The sequence below is a fragment of the Solea solea genome, chromosome 21 (assembly GCF_958295425.1).
Source record: "Solea solea chromosome 21, fSolSol10.1, whole genome shotgun sequence".
Lineage (NCBI taxonomy): Eukaryota > Metazoa > Chordata > Actinopteri > Pleuronectiformes > Soleidae > Solea > Solea solea.
Genome location: NC_081154.1, coordinates 9,864,801 through 9,878,457, shown reverse-complemented (window position 1 = coordinate 9,878,457; position 13,657 = coordinate 9,864,801). Strand labels below are relative to the sequence as shown.

At 42.1% G+C, this 13,657-nt stretch overlaps 2 protein-coding genes and 1 non-coding gene across 4 annotated transcripts; 1 reads left to right on the top strand and 2 right to left on the bottom strand.

The window, feature by feature from the left end:
* Positions 1 to 652: 652 nt before the first annotated feature.
* fbxw10 (F-box and WD repeat domain containing 10) lies at positions 653 to 6,113 on the bottom strand. The gene is made up of 12 exons (XM_058621448.1): positions 5,461 to 6,113; positions 4,827 to 4,988; positions 4,382 to 4,512; positions 4,156 to 4,263; positions 3,944 to 4,050; positions 3,631 to 3,834; positions 3,406 to 3,527; positions 2,730 to 2,884; positions 2,501 to 2,643; positions 2,205 to 2,363; positions 1,807 to 2,081; positions 653 to 1,373 (listed from the first exon to the last, which is right to left on the bottom strand). The coding sequence occupies exons 1-12, from the start codon at positions 5,993 to 5,995 to the stop codon at positions 928 to 930; spliced, it is 2,547 nt and encodes an 848-aa protein (XP_058477431.1). The 5' UTR covers positions 5,996 to 6,113; the 3' UTR covers positions 653 to 927.
* Positions 6,114 to 6,548: 435 nt separating this feature from the next.
* trnag-ccc (transfer RNA glycine (anticodon CCC)) lies at positions 6,549 to 6,619 on the bottom strand. The gene has a single exon. It is a non-coding gene; the product is annotated as a tRNA-Gly (tRNA).
* Positions 6,620 to 7,803: 1,184 nt separating this feature from the next.
* prdm9 (PR domain containing 9) lies at positions 7,804 to 12,924 on the top strand. 2 transcript variants are annotated; one of them, XM_058620825.1, is made up of 7 exons: positions 7,804 to 8,053; positions 8,390 to 8,513; positions 8,611 to 8,694; positions 9,443 to 9,720; positions 9,840 to 9,907; positions 10,232 to 10,422; positions 10,602 to 12,924. In XM_058620825.1, the coding sequence occupies exons 2-7, from the start codon at positions 8,417 to 8,419 to the stop codon at positions 12,680 to 12,682; spliced, it is 2,799 nt and encodes a 932-aa protein (XP_058476808.1). In that variant the 5' UTR covers positions 7,804 to 8,053; positions 8,390 to 8,416; the 3' UTR covers positions 12,683 to 12,924. The 2 variants fall into 2 exon arrangements, with proteins under 2 accessions (XP_058476808.1, XP_058476806.1); XM_058620823.1 differs by having other exon boundaries at positions 7,805 to 8,053; positions 8,406 to 8,513.
* The last annotated feature ends 733 nt before the right edge of the window (positions 12,925 to 13,657 follow it).

Sequence of the window (13,657 nt, the reverse complement as noted above, 5' to 3'; positions counted from 1 at the left end):
TTTATGCTCATTATCCTCCTGCAGTTCATTCAGCCTGTCCTGGACGAGACTCTCCAGCCTGATGAATCTACGCTTTGGGGTGGCAGCATTGTGTCACAACGTCACACTGCCACAAGAAGAAGAAAAGTGGGGGAGACACCATTATCCCCTTTTTCCTACAGACCAAATCAAATTAGCAGCAGAGCAACCCTGAAAGCAAACGATCTCCAAAATGGGACGTCTTGCTCAGTCAGTTCTCCTCATAATCTCTTGTTATTCAGAGTTGCCCAGCTGTTGTACTGACACTGCTGTCAAAGGAGAAGACTTTCCTGCCTCGAAATTCAACCCCCTTGCCCCTAATGATGCCCTGAGGGCTCTGAGGCTAGAGGGCAGGTGGCAGAGGTTGCTCTGAACAGGACGAACAAACTCTTCTCCCTCTGATCGTTTCCCTAATCTTTTTTTTTTAAGTATGGCACAAGTAAAAAAAACAATACAGAAAGATTTTTGATGTTGCTGGTGAAAAATAAGCTATCAAATGCAATTATAATATGCTGTTCCACTGGAATATGTCATTTGTTCTGGAATTATTTTTGTTCTGGAATTACATTTGTGTGTGTTGTTAAATTTGTGTTTAAATCTAATAAAAATTTGAATTGTTAAAAAAAAGGGATAATCAAACCTTTTATTACCCATTCACATGAACCGAATAGACAGTTTAAATGGAAATTCATGGTACTTTAGAGAAATACACAAAAAATACAAAAAAATGTAATACAACTTCCTTCAATTCAAATGTAAACCAAACAAAACAAATTGCATAGCTCAAGTCTCTGCCACAGACATGACATTGTTCATACAACACTGACCTCTGGTGGGGATTTATTGAAACACCACATTCAAAACTTCACTTGCATTATTCTCCATCTAAGTGTCAAACACCTTGAGTGTTCACGCAGAAGGTTTTGGCTGCTTTTTGGCACTTGCTGTGAGGGCCCCAACTCTCCCCTTTGGCTTCTGCACATCAGCACTGGGAGGTTGTACTGCGTCTGACACATTTTGACTGGCACCCCTCTCCAGACCTTGGACGCGGCTCTTTGTCTTCCTCGACTGACCGCCGCACGTGTTCTGCAGTGAAGAAGCGCGAGACTGCTTGCTCGTTGGCAGAGCCTGGGAGTCGGAGGGCAGTGAATCCTGTGGCGTGTAACTAGCCCAGGAATCTGTGTTGTTGCTGTCGTCGAGGCACTCGGTGCTGTCATTAGCTTCGACGTCGTACGCGCCCTGCCGTGCATTCTGACTGGTGTTGCCTCTGAGTGGCCTCTTCTTTGTTTGTTCAGATGTTTTTACCTTTTTACTCCGACTCACAGATTGTGGAGCGGTCTTACAGCGTTCTCGGACTGTGAATGGAAAAACAAAAAAATCACAAGAACGGACTATCATAGAATATTCCCACTTACGGCATGAGTCACGACTATATAAAAATGAATGTAGTCTTACAGTTTGAATAGTAAATGAAGAAGTCTATAGGAAATTGAGTCTACTTCCCACTTTTTGGTCATTTTTGGTCTCAATCATGGGTTTCAAGTCTTCTTCAATAGCACATGTATAGCAATTTTGTAAAGTATGTTCCAATTTAGAGAAAATAGATGATAAATGTGGCCCATGTGAGTTGACAACAGTGTGATTGACAGCTGGTATCGTCCAATAGGTGCATAGTTGCAGGTGAAATTGTCATGGATGATGAATCTCAAGGCTTCAAAGGTGAATAGGACTGCATCCATCTTTATATACTGTATATTATGGATGTGAGACACACATCTGCGTGCATACCTTGAGTCTGACATTTAGAGGGAGTCACCGGGACGTGCGTGTGTTTAAGCAGCTCAGCTTTCTCTGGCTTCCTGCAGTCACTGGTGTGTATCCTTTGGCTGGGTGGGGTCTCCTGTGCCGTGCCATGGTTGAAGGTAACCTTTCTGATGGATGCTGAAGATTCCTCATCCTGAGTCAGCACCACACTCTGGCCCTCTTCTGCTGTGTCGGGGTAATCCCAGAACACTTTGGCAAAGTGGTGAACTTTCACACAGGATATCGTGTTTATCAATATGCTGATTGGAGGTAGAGGGAGGAGAAAGGAGAACAAGAGAGATACATATATGAACGTGCATTGATATATTATCTGAACACCACAGTAATCAATAAAATAGAAATAAACAGTGCATGTGATTCACCTGCCGTCAAGGAAGTGCAGGGACAGAATACAACCTGCCTTAGGCTCCACTGTGATGGCTCTCAAGCAATCACCGGTGAGGAAATTAAAAATACGAATCTTTCCGTCCACACAGCCAGTGACAACACGCAGGTAGATGAGCGCCAGCGATTTGACCTCTCTGCAGAAAAGTCAAGAATAAGAAGAATAAGGATTTGAAAATTCGCTCTGTAATGGCAGGCAAAGACATTCTAAATATAGTTTCTGGGATGTTTTTATATATATATATATATATATCTGCTCCAATGACTTGCTTACTTTGGGTGGCTGAAGGTCATGAGACACTCTTTAACCTGACAGTTGGTGCTCCACACCATGACTTGACCATTAACGTCCCCAGATAGAAGATGCCATTCATCAAAGAACAAGCACCTGACTGGGCTCCTGTGGGCGTCAATCACCTGAAGGAATGGGTGTATGACATGTAAGCATAAGCCAGCCAGACAGACAGACAGGTGGACAGACAGACAGGTGGCCATATTCTCACCCTAAGTACTGATGCCTTCTCCAAGTTCCATATCTTGACGAGGCCTCGGGCACAGCTGCTGAACACTTTGGTTGTGTTGATCTTCACACACTGGATGGAGTTTGGGTGTTTGAAATTTAAACCCTGAAGATGCTTCCCTGTTTCCAGATTCCACACTGTTGGAAGAATTGGCATTATGCAGTAAGTGACTGCAGAGACACATGCTCTCAGAGCGCTTTCTGTGGTGGTCTTTGTGAGCAGAAACAATGAAGCAATCAGATGTGAATAAGGATATGTTTGTGTGTATACAGTAGCAGCACGGGGGCTGGCGGGCACAAGAAAGACCATTTCAACTATACTTTGTACTAGATTTATAACATCAGTACACATTTTCCTGAGGAGTAAATGGTCTCAATTGCTAGATACAGATCTTCTCCAATAGCACATGATGTCAATATTGTAAATTATGTTCTTATTTAGAGTAAAACAGACAATAAAGTACTGCACATAGTGTGACTGACAGCTGGCATCATCCAATCGGAGCCTGGTTTGCTTCCAAAATGGGAATTTACTTTATGATCAGTTGCCAATTGGTTGGAATATCCTTAAACTCAGATACCAAATAATGTTACTCTCACACTATATTCTGTATTCATTCATCTGAAACGTCATAGGCATCATATTAAAGCCTGTTTACCTTTCACTGTGCAGTCCTTCGACCCTGAGACAAGTCTATCAGCATGGACATCCAGACAGTTGACGGTGCCGGTGTGACCATACAGCACAATCTCACACAAGTCTGTCTTCAAATTCCAGCACCTAAAGTCGTGATCAAACACCAATTAAGCAGTGGAACTACCAAAAGGAGGAGGAATGCATCGTCATTGTGTACATTGTGTACACTCCTTCATCTCCTCCTCACCTGATACTGGCGTCACAGCTCGCAGTTATCACCAGGTTTCTGTCCTCACAGAGCAGCACTGCCCGGATGGTGCCAACGTGGCCCTTCATCACCGACACCATCTTTGCTTCTGATGCAACATAATACAGATGCGCAGCGCAGTCCTTGGAGGCGGTGGCCATATACGCTCTGCCTCTGTAGTCCAACACTCGATGGGGGTCTTCTCTGTCAAATCCAGCCACACCGTATTTGTCAGTTCTCTCAAATCACATGCAAGTGCAGGGTTAAGATACACACAATGAACATAACCATGGATTGAATACTGTAAACTTACTTCATCAGCACGACTTGGGCAAAATGCGCGCCACAATAAACATTCCGCTCCTCCATTTGGACAAACTTGGTTTTGATTTTGGCATAAGCAGCTTCAAATGGCTGTACCTGTGAAATCAATCCAACCAGAAAATAAATAATAATCAGTATACTGAGAACAGATGTGTGATTCACAAACTGAGATGAATGCGGGTTAAGTTTTGATTTGTTAACCTTCTGGTAACTTGAGTGAATATCTGCTTCTTCGTCCTCATATGTGGGCACGTGGACTTCAACAATGTTAGCGTAAGTGGGACTGACCAGATCGATGCCTTTGTACTTCTGGAACAGAAAAAAAAACAACGTTTGTTTTAGTTAAACATGCATCAGTAAAATCTTTAAAAAAAACAAAAAAACTTATTTTGTCCTCTGAAGACATTAAAATAAACCCATGTCTTACATTCATAGTTGCCTGAGTTTGATCCTGGAACTGTCTTCTGAACTTCTTGTCCTCCATGGTTTCTTTTACGAGGGGCTGCCAGCGACGACAAACCTTCTGGCAGCTTTTTAAAGTTGCTTCTTCTAACAGACCTGTTGGGAGACATGAATGTAAAGTCGGGCCTACTAGCACCAGCGGTCAGAGGGCAACTTGTTTTTTTCAAAAATAAGGTTAATTAACCATATGATTCTATGCACAGAAAGGCTAAATAACATGAGACTGCTGTTTCAAAGTAGATTAGGGTGTAGGCATGCTTACACAACAACATAAACATAGCATAGTACAAAATAGTGTTGTCAATGATGTCAATGAGACATGTGTACTTGCTGCTTGTAAAAAAAAGTCATACTGAGGATATTGAGCTATGTTCCTCAAGGTGGCAAAAGGTAGTGAGCAAATTATTTACCTAGTATCCTCTTAGACAAATTAACAGGCAGGCAGCCTACGAAGTCTCGGTATCGGCTCACTCCAGACATGGATCTGGAGGAACCAGGATCCACCATGACAGCAGGATCCTCCGAGTCTTCGTCTTTGCACTGTTCAGACCCATTGGTGTTGCAGCCACTCACTGGAAATGGTATATATCGATTGGATTATATGATGAGTGGAAAAAATTGCAAAGCTCATTATGTCACAGAACCAACATCTCTTGTTTTATTATTATTATTTCATTCATTCATTCATTCAGTAGACTAAATGAAAAGCCATGTAGGAACGGCTTCTCTGCTCAAACTGCTGCCTCCTGCTACAGTAAATAGCACTCCCCTGTTGTGAAATTATTATTATTATTATTATTAGAAGAAGCTAGTTTTATAGTGGCAGAGGAGACAGCCAAATCAAACCAGCCATTTAGTTTTTTTTGTGTTTGGCCCTTCACTTACACCATGTTTTAAATTGGGGCCCCTTTTGTGATTGAGTTTCAAAGGCAATAATTTTTAAGTACACATGTACACACATACGTGTGTGTGGCATATTCAATTTCGGCCAAAATGCCTGCCTAAATCTCCACACACTGGACCTTTAACAGCCCCTCAACTCACGTTCGCGTTGCTTCACCGCTCTCAATGTTGCCAAAAGGACGTTGGTTAGGTTGGCAAACACGCGCAAAAGTTCCGAGTCACAGAGTAAAAAAAGACGACAAAGATAAAGTGATTTAATCCAGTCTGGACTGCTGCTGAACCAGTCCCAGATCTCCTCCATATCCACGTCCGGTGGCTCCTCCAGAAACGCCGGGTTTGTGATGTGATTCGTAAAAGGTCGAGGTGGGACTCTCGCCCGACCGTAGATGAACAAAGTCCACGATGTTACACTCAGCATATTCTGGATGCTTTCGAGCAGCAGGGTGCTTTTGCAGCGCAGAAGCAGCTCCACCACGAACCCTCGCCTGTGTCCATCCGTCACCTTCCACAAGCACTGAGTACGCCCCGCAGGTTTTGGGGCAAAAGCGCAAGCGGGACACAAGCCGCACATCTTTGCGCATCCCACCTTGGATTTATAGTCAAAATTAACGCACTTCATCTTCTTTGGTGCTTCACGATTGTTCACATCCACGTTGTTCATGTTGCCTTCGCGCATTCATTATTTTCCTTTCCTTACTTAACGCCGAAAAAGCCACTTTTTGGCGTGAGTGATTAAAAAATGAAGATAAAAGGAACGGATGACGGTTTGTGTCCGCTTACACCAGCGCCAGGTTCTGTCGTTGCCTAGGCAACGGCTGCATGCACACAGTTTACGGGGCATTGTCTGTTGCCCGGTGAACTTTTGAGGGAACGTAACCAAGTAACCGATTTTAAAAAGGATAAAAAGAAACCTTAAGTCATACCACTTCCCATGAGAAATGATCTCATATAGACCATTTTGATATTGAGCTCATTTATGATACATTATAAATTACTCCATACGAATCATTTGTTATATATTTTTTTTCTTTGATGAGTGCAGAAAACCATAAATGAATAACATAGTCTTCAATATCATCGGCTCAACAACAAATCATTGGGCTCTTTGAAGAATTTTAATTAAAAGAGTTTAAAAAACTGTTCTCATAAATAGGTGTCTTGATTTCGTCGATCACATGTCACTTAAATGTATGATAATCTTTTTGTCATATAGAAGTATTAAAGATTCGTGCGCCGCCCGGGAATCGAACCCGGGTCGCAAGAATGGGAATCTTGCATGATACCACTACACCAGCGGCGCTGATATCAACTCCTCTGCCAGCACTCATAATAAACCATGTCGGAGGTGATGATGTGTGCGTGGGGTGTTTGTGGTAAATAATGCTTGTGATTTCGCTCACTGTCTGGATGTTGGCTGTTCGTTATAAAATTATTATCGTATGTGCAGCCCAGGTCATTCTAATGTCACCACTTTAATTTGAAGGACGACAGGAAATGTAACCTTTATGCTGAAAGGGAATTGTATTTACTTCCGGGGGAACTATTGCGTACGCCAACAGCATATTGAAATGGTGTTGATGTCCTTAGATGTGTGGCTGGGTCTGACTGGGGGGCTGAAGATCTACAGAGCAATGATAAGATCATCTTTCGATTATGGTTGTATGGTTTATGGATCAGCAGCTTCATCAGTGATCAGTAAACTTGACATAGTCCAAGCAAAAGCCCCAAGACTGTGTTGTGGGGCATTCAGGACAACTCCAATATCAGCCTTTTTAATAGAAATGGGGGAGATGCCGTTAGAATTCAGGAGATACAAACTTGGCTTGAGATATTTAATGAAGCTCAAAGGACAAAAATACATTTTACTAACAAAAAAACCTTCTGACCCAACATTGGGAGTTTATGGGAATGTCAAAAAAGACTCAAATTAATTTTGCAGAAAAATTTAAATCTGTGGCGCAGGAAATTGGAATTATGGGTATTAGCGTTTGTCCACCAGTATGCAGACCAGTTGTTCCATCATGGTTGATTCCAGATCCTGTTGTTGACCTAAAGTTCTTGAAGTAAATCAAGGCTGTCAGAGGGTATAGTAGGAGGTAAAAGTATGGCTACAACTAAATTGGGGAGTTTACCTACACCTTTATACAGATGGGTCAAAGGATTATGAGTGGGAAAGTGGCAGTTGGTATTAGCATTCCTGAAATCAGATACAAAAAAAGGAATCAGAATTTCAGATCATATGTCAGTCTTCACAGCAGAAATGGTGGCAGTTCTGTGGGCGTTAAGATGGGTTGAGGACAATAAACAAGGAAATTCAATCATTTGCAGTGACTCAGCAGCAGCTTTAACTACAATAAAAGAAGCTAAATCCAAGTCCAGACCTGATTTAGTAGTAAAAATTTTACAGACCTTGTTCAGAATACACATTGAAGGGTATGAGGTGGGTTTTCTTTGGGTTCCAGTCTGGATTCTTGGATTAAAACAAAAACATTGATGGATTATCTTCACAAAACAAGATTGTACAAAAGGATTTGATGTAGGTCTCAATAACAACCAGTAGGGGCAGCCATACGCCATAGCTGCGTCTAGCCTGCCATACTAAAGAAGAAGAAGAAGAAGAGAACGCCAACAATTTCTTGTGACGACTATAAGACCATCATGTGAACGCGTAAATCATCGGTCTGTTTGCTTGTTGGCAACAACTATCCTGAGACACAAAGCCGCGGTGACTAAAGTAGGTGCTGTTTTATTTGTAGGAATGTAGAAAATGTCAGTAGGTGTAGAACAATGATAGTTAATGTTGCTAATGCTTAGCGGTAGCCACATAGCATCCACGAACCAACTATAGCATGTCAAAGCTAAAGTTGCGCTATTATTAACCAAATAGATTCACGACAGGGGATTTTTCACAAGACTATGGTCCTTTATGGTCTGTATTGTTAGCCAGCTACACTACTTTTTGGGTTGGGTTAACGTGCTATCGTTAGCTGGTAGGTGTTTTAGCGATGTGGGTGTATTTGTTTGAATGTGACAACTGTACATATTGCACTAATAGTTAAATAGTTAATAGTTTAAATACTGCACAGGGTCTGCACTCATGTCGGCCGGGAGTGACGTGGTGGCGTGGGTTGAGACAACCGAAGAGGTTGTTGTAACAGAGGAGTCACCACCATCTGATGACAACACTCCTCCAGGTACAATTTCCATGTTGGGGCGTTGTTTGTTATGTCTAGAGAGTTGACTTTAGTCAATATATATGTTTCTAAAAGAGTGTTTGTGTTGTGAATTAAGTTTTTGAGCCAGCAGAAGCAACCGTTCAGAAGTTACTGGATACTTTGGGGAAGGGAGAAAACCCTGAGGCTAATGATGGCTTTCGTAAGCATGTTTATTTACTCCTCGAACACACAGGCGGGTTTATATACCACCATAATCTGATATTGTTTACCTTGGACCATAACCTACACCTGCTGAAAATGTCATGAGAATTTTTACTTTTTGAGATATGCTGCTCACAAACAGACTGACCTAGCCTTCTTAGCTGAGGTGGTAGTACAATAAAAGCAAATGGCAGCACGAATTTTACCTTCTCAAATGATCAGACAGTTCAATTAATACATATACTACAGCTTCAATACGAGCTGAGCTTTATAACTTTTATGAAAATGTGGTTGCTGTGTTTAAATGACACACCTGAGAGATAAGTCCCTGGTCTGGCTTTATGGTCCTACTCTGGTACAGTGTTCATTCCATCTACATTTGATTGGATGTGTAGCAAAAAAAATAATTTGAAACTGAAACTGAACTGTGAGAATTAATTAGGGACCTGAATTTTTCAACTGATGGAAATACAATGTAATCTTAACAAAATAATTTTTGGGACTAAATTGTTCAATTTCAGTTTTTAGGGGCACAGAATTCTTTCCAATGTCATTTTTCTACCAATGACATTGCCTAGTATACGATGGTATATTGAACCAGCGATTTTAAAAAGTAGCTATTGTTTGTGTATTATGCTTAAATGTGTCAATGGTATAGCACCATGGTTATTATTGTAGTATTATATGGATAATGATAAAAAACATTTACTGTATTCCTCCGCTTTCCTCCTCTTTATATTTCCCAGATTGCGAGGAGTGTCTGACTCTCTTTCAGGAGCACAATGATCCTGCCAACATTAATGGCCCATCTTTTGTCCTTGACTTCCCAATAAGCATTGGTGTCCCGCAGCGAGCTCTTCTCACTCTCCCCTATGGACTGATGATAGGCAGATCTAGCATTCCCAGAGCAGGTATTGGGGTCATAAATCATGGTCCAACTGTGTGTCCGGGAATGCATTTTGGACCGTATGAGGGGGAAGTGACAACAAGAGAAAATGCCATGTCAAGTGACTTCTCCTGGGAGGTGAGTGAAAATGAAGTGACAATGAATTTTCGACTTGCAGACTCATTCTTACAACTTAACAACTTCTCGTTGTCATATTGGTATGAGTGTCTTAATAGAAATATCAAATTTTTCTGCAGATCAATAAAGGAGAGCCTGATTATGAATACATTGATGCTGCCAGAGAATCACACTCAAACTGGATGAGGTAAATTATTTTTTATGATTTTTATGTTGCCTGAAATAAAAGTTGTCCTTGTCGTGCTGATTTTGGTCACAAAAGTTCACAAAAATACTGAGACGGGAGAATTATTGTAAATCAATGCATTCGGGTGCCTTAAAATTAGAAGGTAAACAAGCAAATTGAGGTTGAGCCCTCAAGCACACATATAAGACAGACAGTTAGTGAAAGCAGTTAAAGTAGCGTTTTACCGATGTGTACATGTAGAGAACAGCTGCATAAATCGGTCTTTGTTCGTATTGAAACTCCGTTCTTCCACGTAAAATGTCTAATGTCTTTGCTCACTCACAGGTATGTCAACTGTGCTCGAGTCAAAGACGAGTCAAATCTGCTGGCAGTCCAGTTCAAAGGCAGCATCCTCTTTCACTGCTGTCGCACCATACATCCTGGTGATGAGCTCATGGTGTGGCCCAGTGACAATCTCCTTGCCCATTTCAGTGAATCTTGGAACCAGCTGTGGTTTATGAAGTTGAAATCTGAAGGTACTTACCACCCGAGTCTCGGTAGCAACGAAAATGTTGATATTTTTACCTTGAACTAAATACTACTGTAATTTAATTGCATAATGCCCTTGACACCAGAGGATTCTTGCAGTTCAATGTTCCTGTATTATGTCAAATGAAGTGTGACAGTAATGTTTTCCCTCTTTTCTTTATTGCAGAGAGTAATGCAACAGTAGCATCTCAGGTCTTCTTGTGCTCCCAGTGTCAGCTTTCCTTCACTACAGAGGCTTTTCTCCACCGACATATCGAACACTTCCACACGCAGCCCACAGGGGACTGTGCAACACCTGATGCTCAGGGAGCGGAACTTGAAAATCCCACCCCAAGTGAGGACTCGGGAACTGTAGAATCACTGGTGGTGTTATCACCCGTTGACCCTTTTGACTCCAAAACATGTGGAGATTGCGGGAAAACTTTCAAGCAAATGCCACACCTCAGAAGGCACAAACTTTGTGTCCACTCAAACAGGCGCCCCTACTGCTGCCCAAAGTGCAGGCGAACTTTTAGCCAGGCATGTGGTCTAATCAGACACCAGCTTGTTCACCGGAAGCAGACTGTGCCGAAGGTTGCCAATCAAAGCAAAAATGTCAGTGAAAACACAGAAATCTCCACACAAAGCTCAGAACTTTTTGTAGCTGCTGATCCAGGCATAATTGATGAAGCAAAAGAAACGGATGTAAATGAGAATCAACAAGAGGCGATGGATGTAACTGAAACGCAGAATGCATCTACAGGAGAGGCAGAAACATCTCAATTTAACTGTTCAGACTGCGTGAAGAGCTTCATAAATGAAGCCTCCCTTAAAAAGCACAGGGTGATTGTCCATGAGAAGTTACGCCCCTATGTCTGCACTGTGTGTCAAAGATGCTTTGGTCAGTACAATGACCTGACCAGGCACCTGCAGGTTCACAGAAAAGAAAAGAAAGGTAAAGAAGAGGAACCAAACACCTTGTCTTTTAGCTGTGCCGACTGTTCACTGGCTTTTCCTTCAGAGGATACCCTTCAGCAACACACCAATGAGCATAACTCGGGGGATACCACAGTGAAGGACGGTCATCCATTGCCTGTCAACAGTGATCAAATTAACGATCCTGATTTCGTTCCACAAACCTCTGTGTCTGGAACGGATGTATCGATCCAAAACGCTCCCTCTCAGCGGCCTCGGAGACTTGGTGCCAGATCTCGAATTTCGGCCATTACCAAGCTCATAGCTCCAAAACAAAGAAGAGGTGTCAGCAAGAAACTAGCCAGCTCCACTCCGACTGATCTGAGCTGCACTCAACCAGTAGCCTCTGCTGTCAGAAATGTCAAGTTCACAAAATACAAATGGTTTAGTTGTGAGAGATGTAAACGGACATATGGAAACCCGAGTGATCTCAAATCCCACAAATGTGCTTGGAAACAGCACAAGTGTGGTCAGTGTGGGGCGTCTTTCAGTAAGTCTGGGTTTCTGAAGAGACACGAGCAGCGGGTACACACAAATGCAAAGTCCTACAGATGTGACCACTGTGATAAAGTCTTCACCACAGCTTGTAACTTGAAACAGCATCAGAAGAGCAACACTTGTATGAAGTATCACTGCACGTCTGAGCTTTTCTCATGCTCCTTCTGTCAGTTCTCCTTCACCATGAAGAGCTACCTTATCAAACACATCAAGAGGCACCACCCCGTGGAGTATCTATCAATCTGTGAATCCGATAGCCTGATGGATCAGCTGCAGGAAGAGCAGACGGAGGAGGAGCGTGTGTGCCCGCATTGTGGGAAAAGCTGTGCAAGCGCCAAAGCTTTCAAAAGTCACACTTGCTTCCAGCAGGTGAAGGTTCTATACTTGTGCACAGACTGTGGAAAGGGCTTCACAAACCACTATGGTCTGAAGCAGCATCAGCGCATTCACACGGGGGAGAAGCCACACCGCTGCCCTCACTGCAGTAAAAGCTTCTCGTACACAGGCCAGCTCAACGTGCACCTCCGAACTCACACTGGTGAGAAGCCGTACCTGTGCACCCACTGTGGAGAGAGCTTTCGGCAGTCGGGAGACCTGAAGCGGCACGAGAGGAAGCACACAGGGGTGAAGCCCTACACCTGCCCCGAGTGCTGTAAAAGCTTTAGTCGCCCACACAGTCTCAAAGCGCACCAGATGCTTCACATGGGACAGAAAATGTTCAATTGCAACCAGTGTGGAAAGAGCTTTTCAAGAAACTACCATCTCAGGAGGCACCATCAGAAGATGCACTTGTAGTCTCAGTACATTATGTGAGTAGTTTTTTTTTTTTTTGTCATCGTTCTGTACATAGCAGTATTTAAAACCACGCTTAATTTTGTTGAGAGATGTATCATTTCTTATCCTAAAAAGTAGGAACTTTCTTTTTTTATTTCTTTTCTGCTATGTAAGAGGTATCTCTGAATAAAAACATGTTCATTTTCTGCAAAAAAAGGTTCACATTTATGTAAATAAGAAAATAAAACACCATTTTGACCATTGTTACTGTTGACCATTTATTCCACAAAACATACAATGCAAAGCATGTGCACTGTACAAGCCTTAATATTATGAAAATACTCATAACCATGCCTTTTTTCAATTTATTAATCTTTGTTTTTGTAGTCACTCAGATCTACTACTTTTTTTTTTTTTTTCAACATGACACAGTATAATGTCTATGATCACTTTCTTGCATTGCTTTTGTCAGATTTGTCCTTGTTAGCTCTCAGTTTTCCACCTCGACTATGTTATAAATATTACATAAAATATTTTAGTCTCACCTGAACTATACAAACATACTGGTATATAGACCGTTGACACAATTAGACTAAATTGAATTTTTAAACTGTGCGTTAAGTTGAAACAGGTAGAAACCTGGCAGTGTTTTCCATGTGTGCTACACAGCGGTGTCGAGAGCAGCTGCTGGTTAGAGAAGGGCTCTTAAAATCTGTCACTTTGCTGCTGGTTACTGCTTCTTAAACATCCAAGTCCTGCAATCTTTCTTACATCAGTAGTCCTAACTAATACCGGTTACACAAAGTCCTTGACAACATCCACTTTGACAGGGTAAGAAAAGGTCCATTTTCATTTGTGGCACAGCAGTTTTGGAGACTTGTCTCCGTCTTCCTTCTTAAAGAACAACGGGTTGAAACTGGAGGTTTGGTTGCTCGTGAGTTGAGTCTTCATGTGTAAAAAAATACACAAACACTTCTGAAAGGTAGGCAGCAGGTG

Coding starts and splice junctions, on each gene's coding strand:
- fbxw10 (XM_058621448.1), bottom strand. CDS start 5,995: ATGCGCGAAGGCAACATGAACAACGTGGATGTGAACAATCGTGAAGCA. Junction 2,644..2,729: donor AGAAGGCATCAGTACTTAGG/GTGAGAATATGG, acceptor CCATTCCTTCAG/GTGATTGACGCCCACAGGAG. Junction 1,374..1,806: donor CTCTAAATGTCAGACTCAAG/GTATGCACGCAG, acceptor TTCCATTCACAG/TCCGAGAACGCTGTAAGACC.
- prdm9 (XM_058620825.1), top strand. CDS start 8,417: ATGTCGGCCGGGAGTGACGTGGTGGCGTGGGTTGAGACAACCGAAGAG. Junction 8,695..9,442: donor TGAGGCTAATGATGGCTTTC/GTAAGCATGTTT, acceptor TATATTTCCCAG/ATTGCGAGGAGTGTCTGACT. Junction 9,908..10,231: donor TCACACTCAAACTGGATGAG/GTAAATTATTTT, acceptor GCTCACTCACAG/GTATGTCAACTGTGCTCGAG.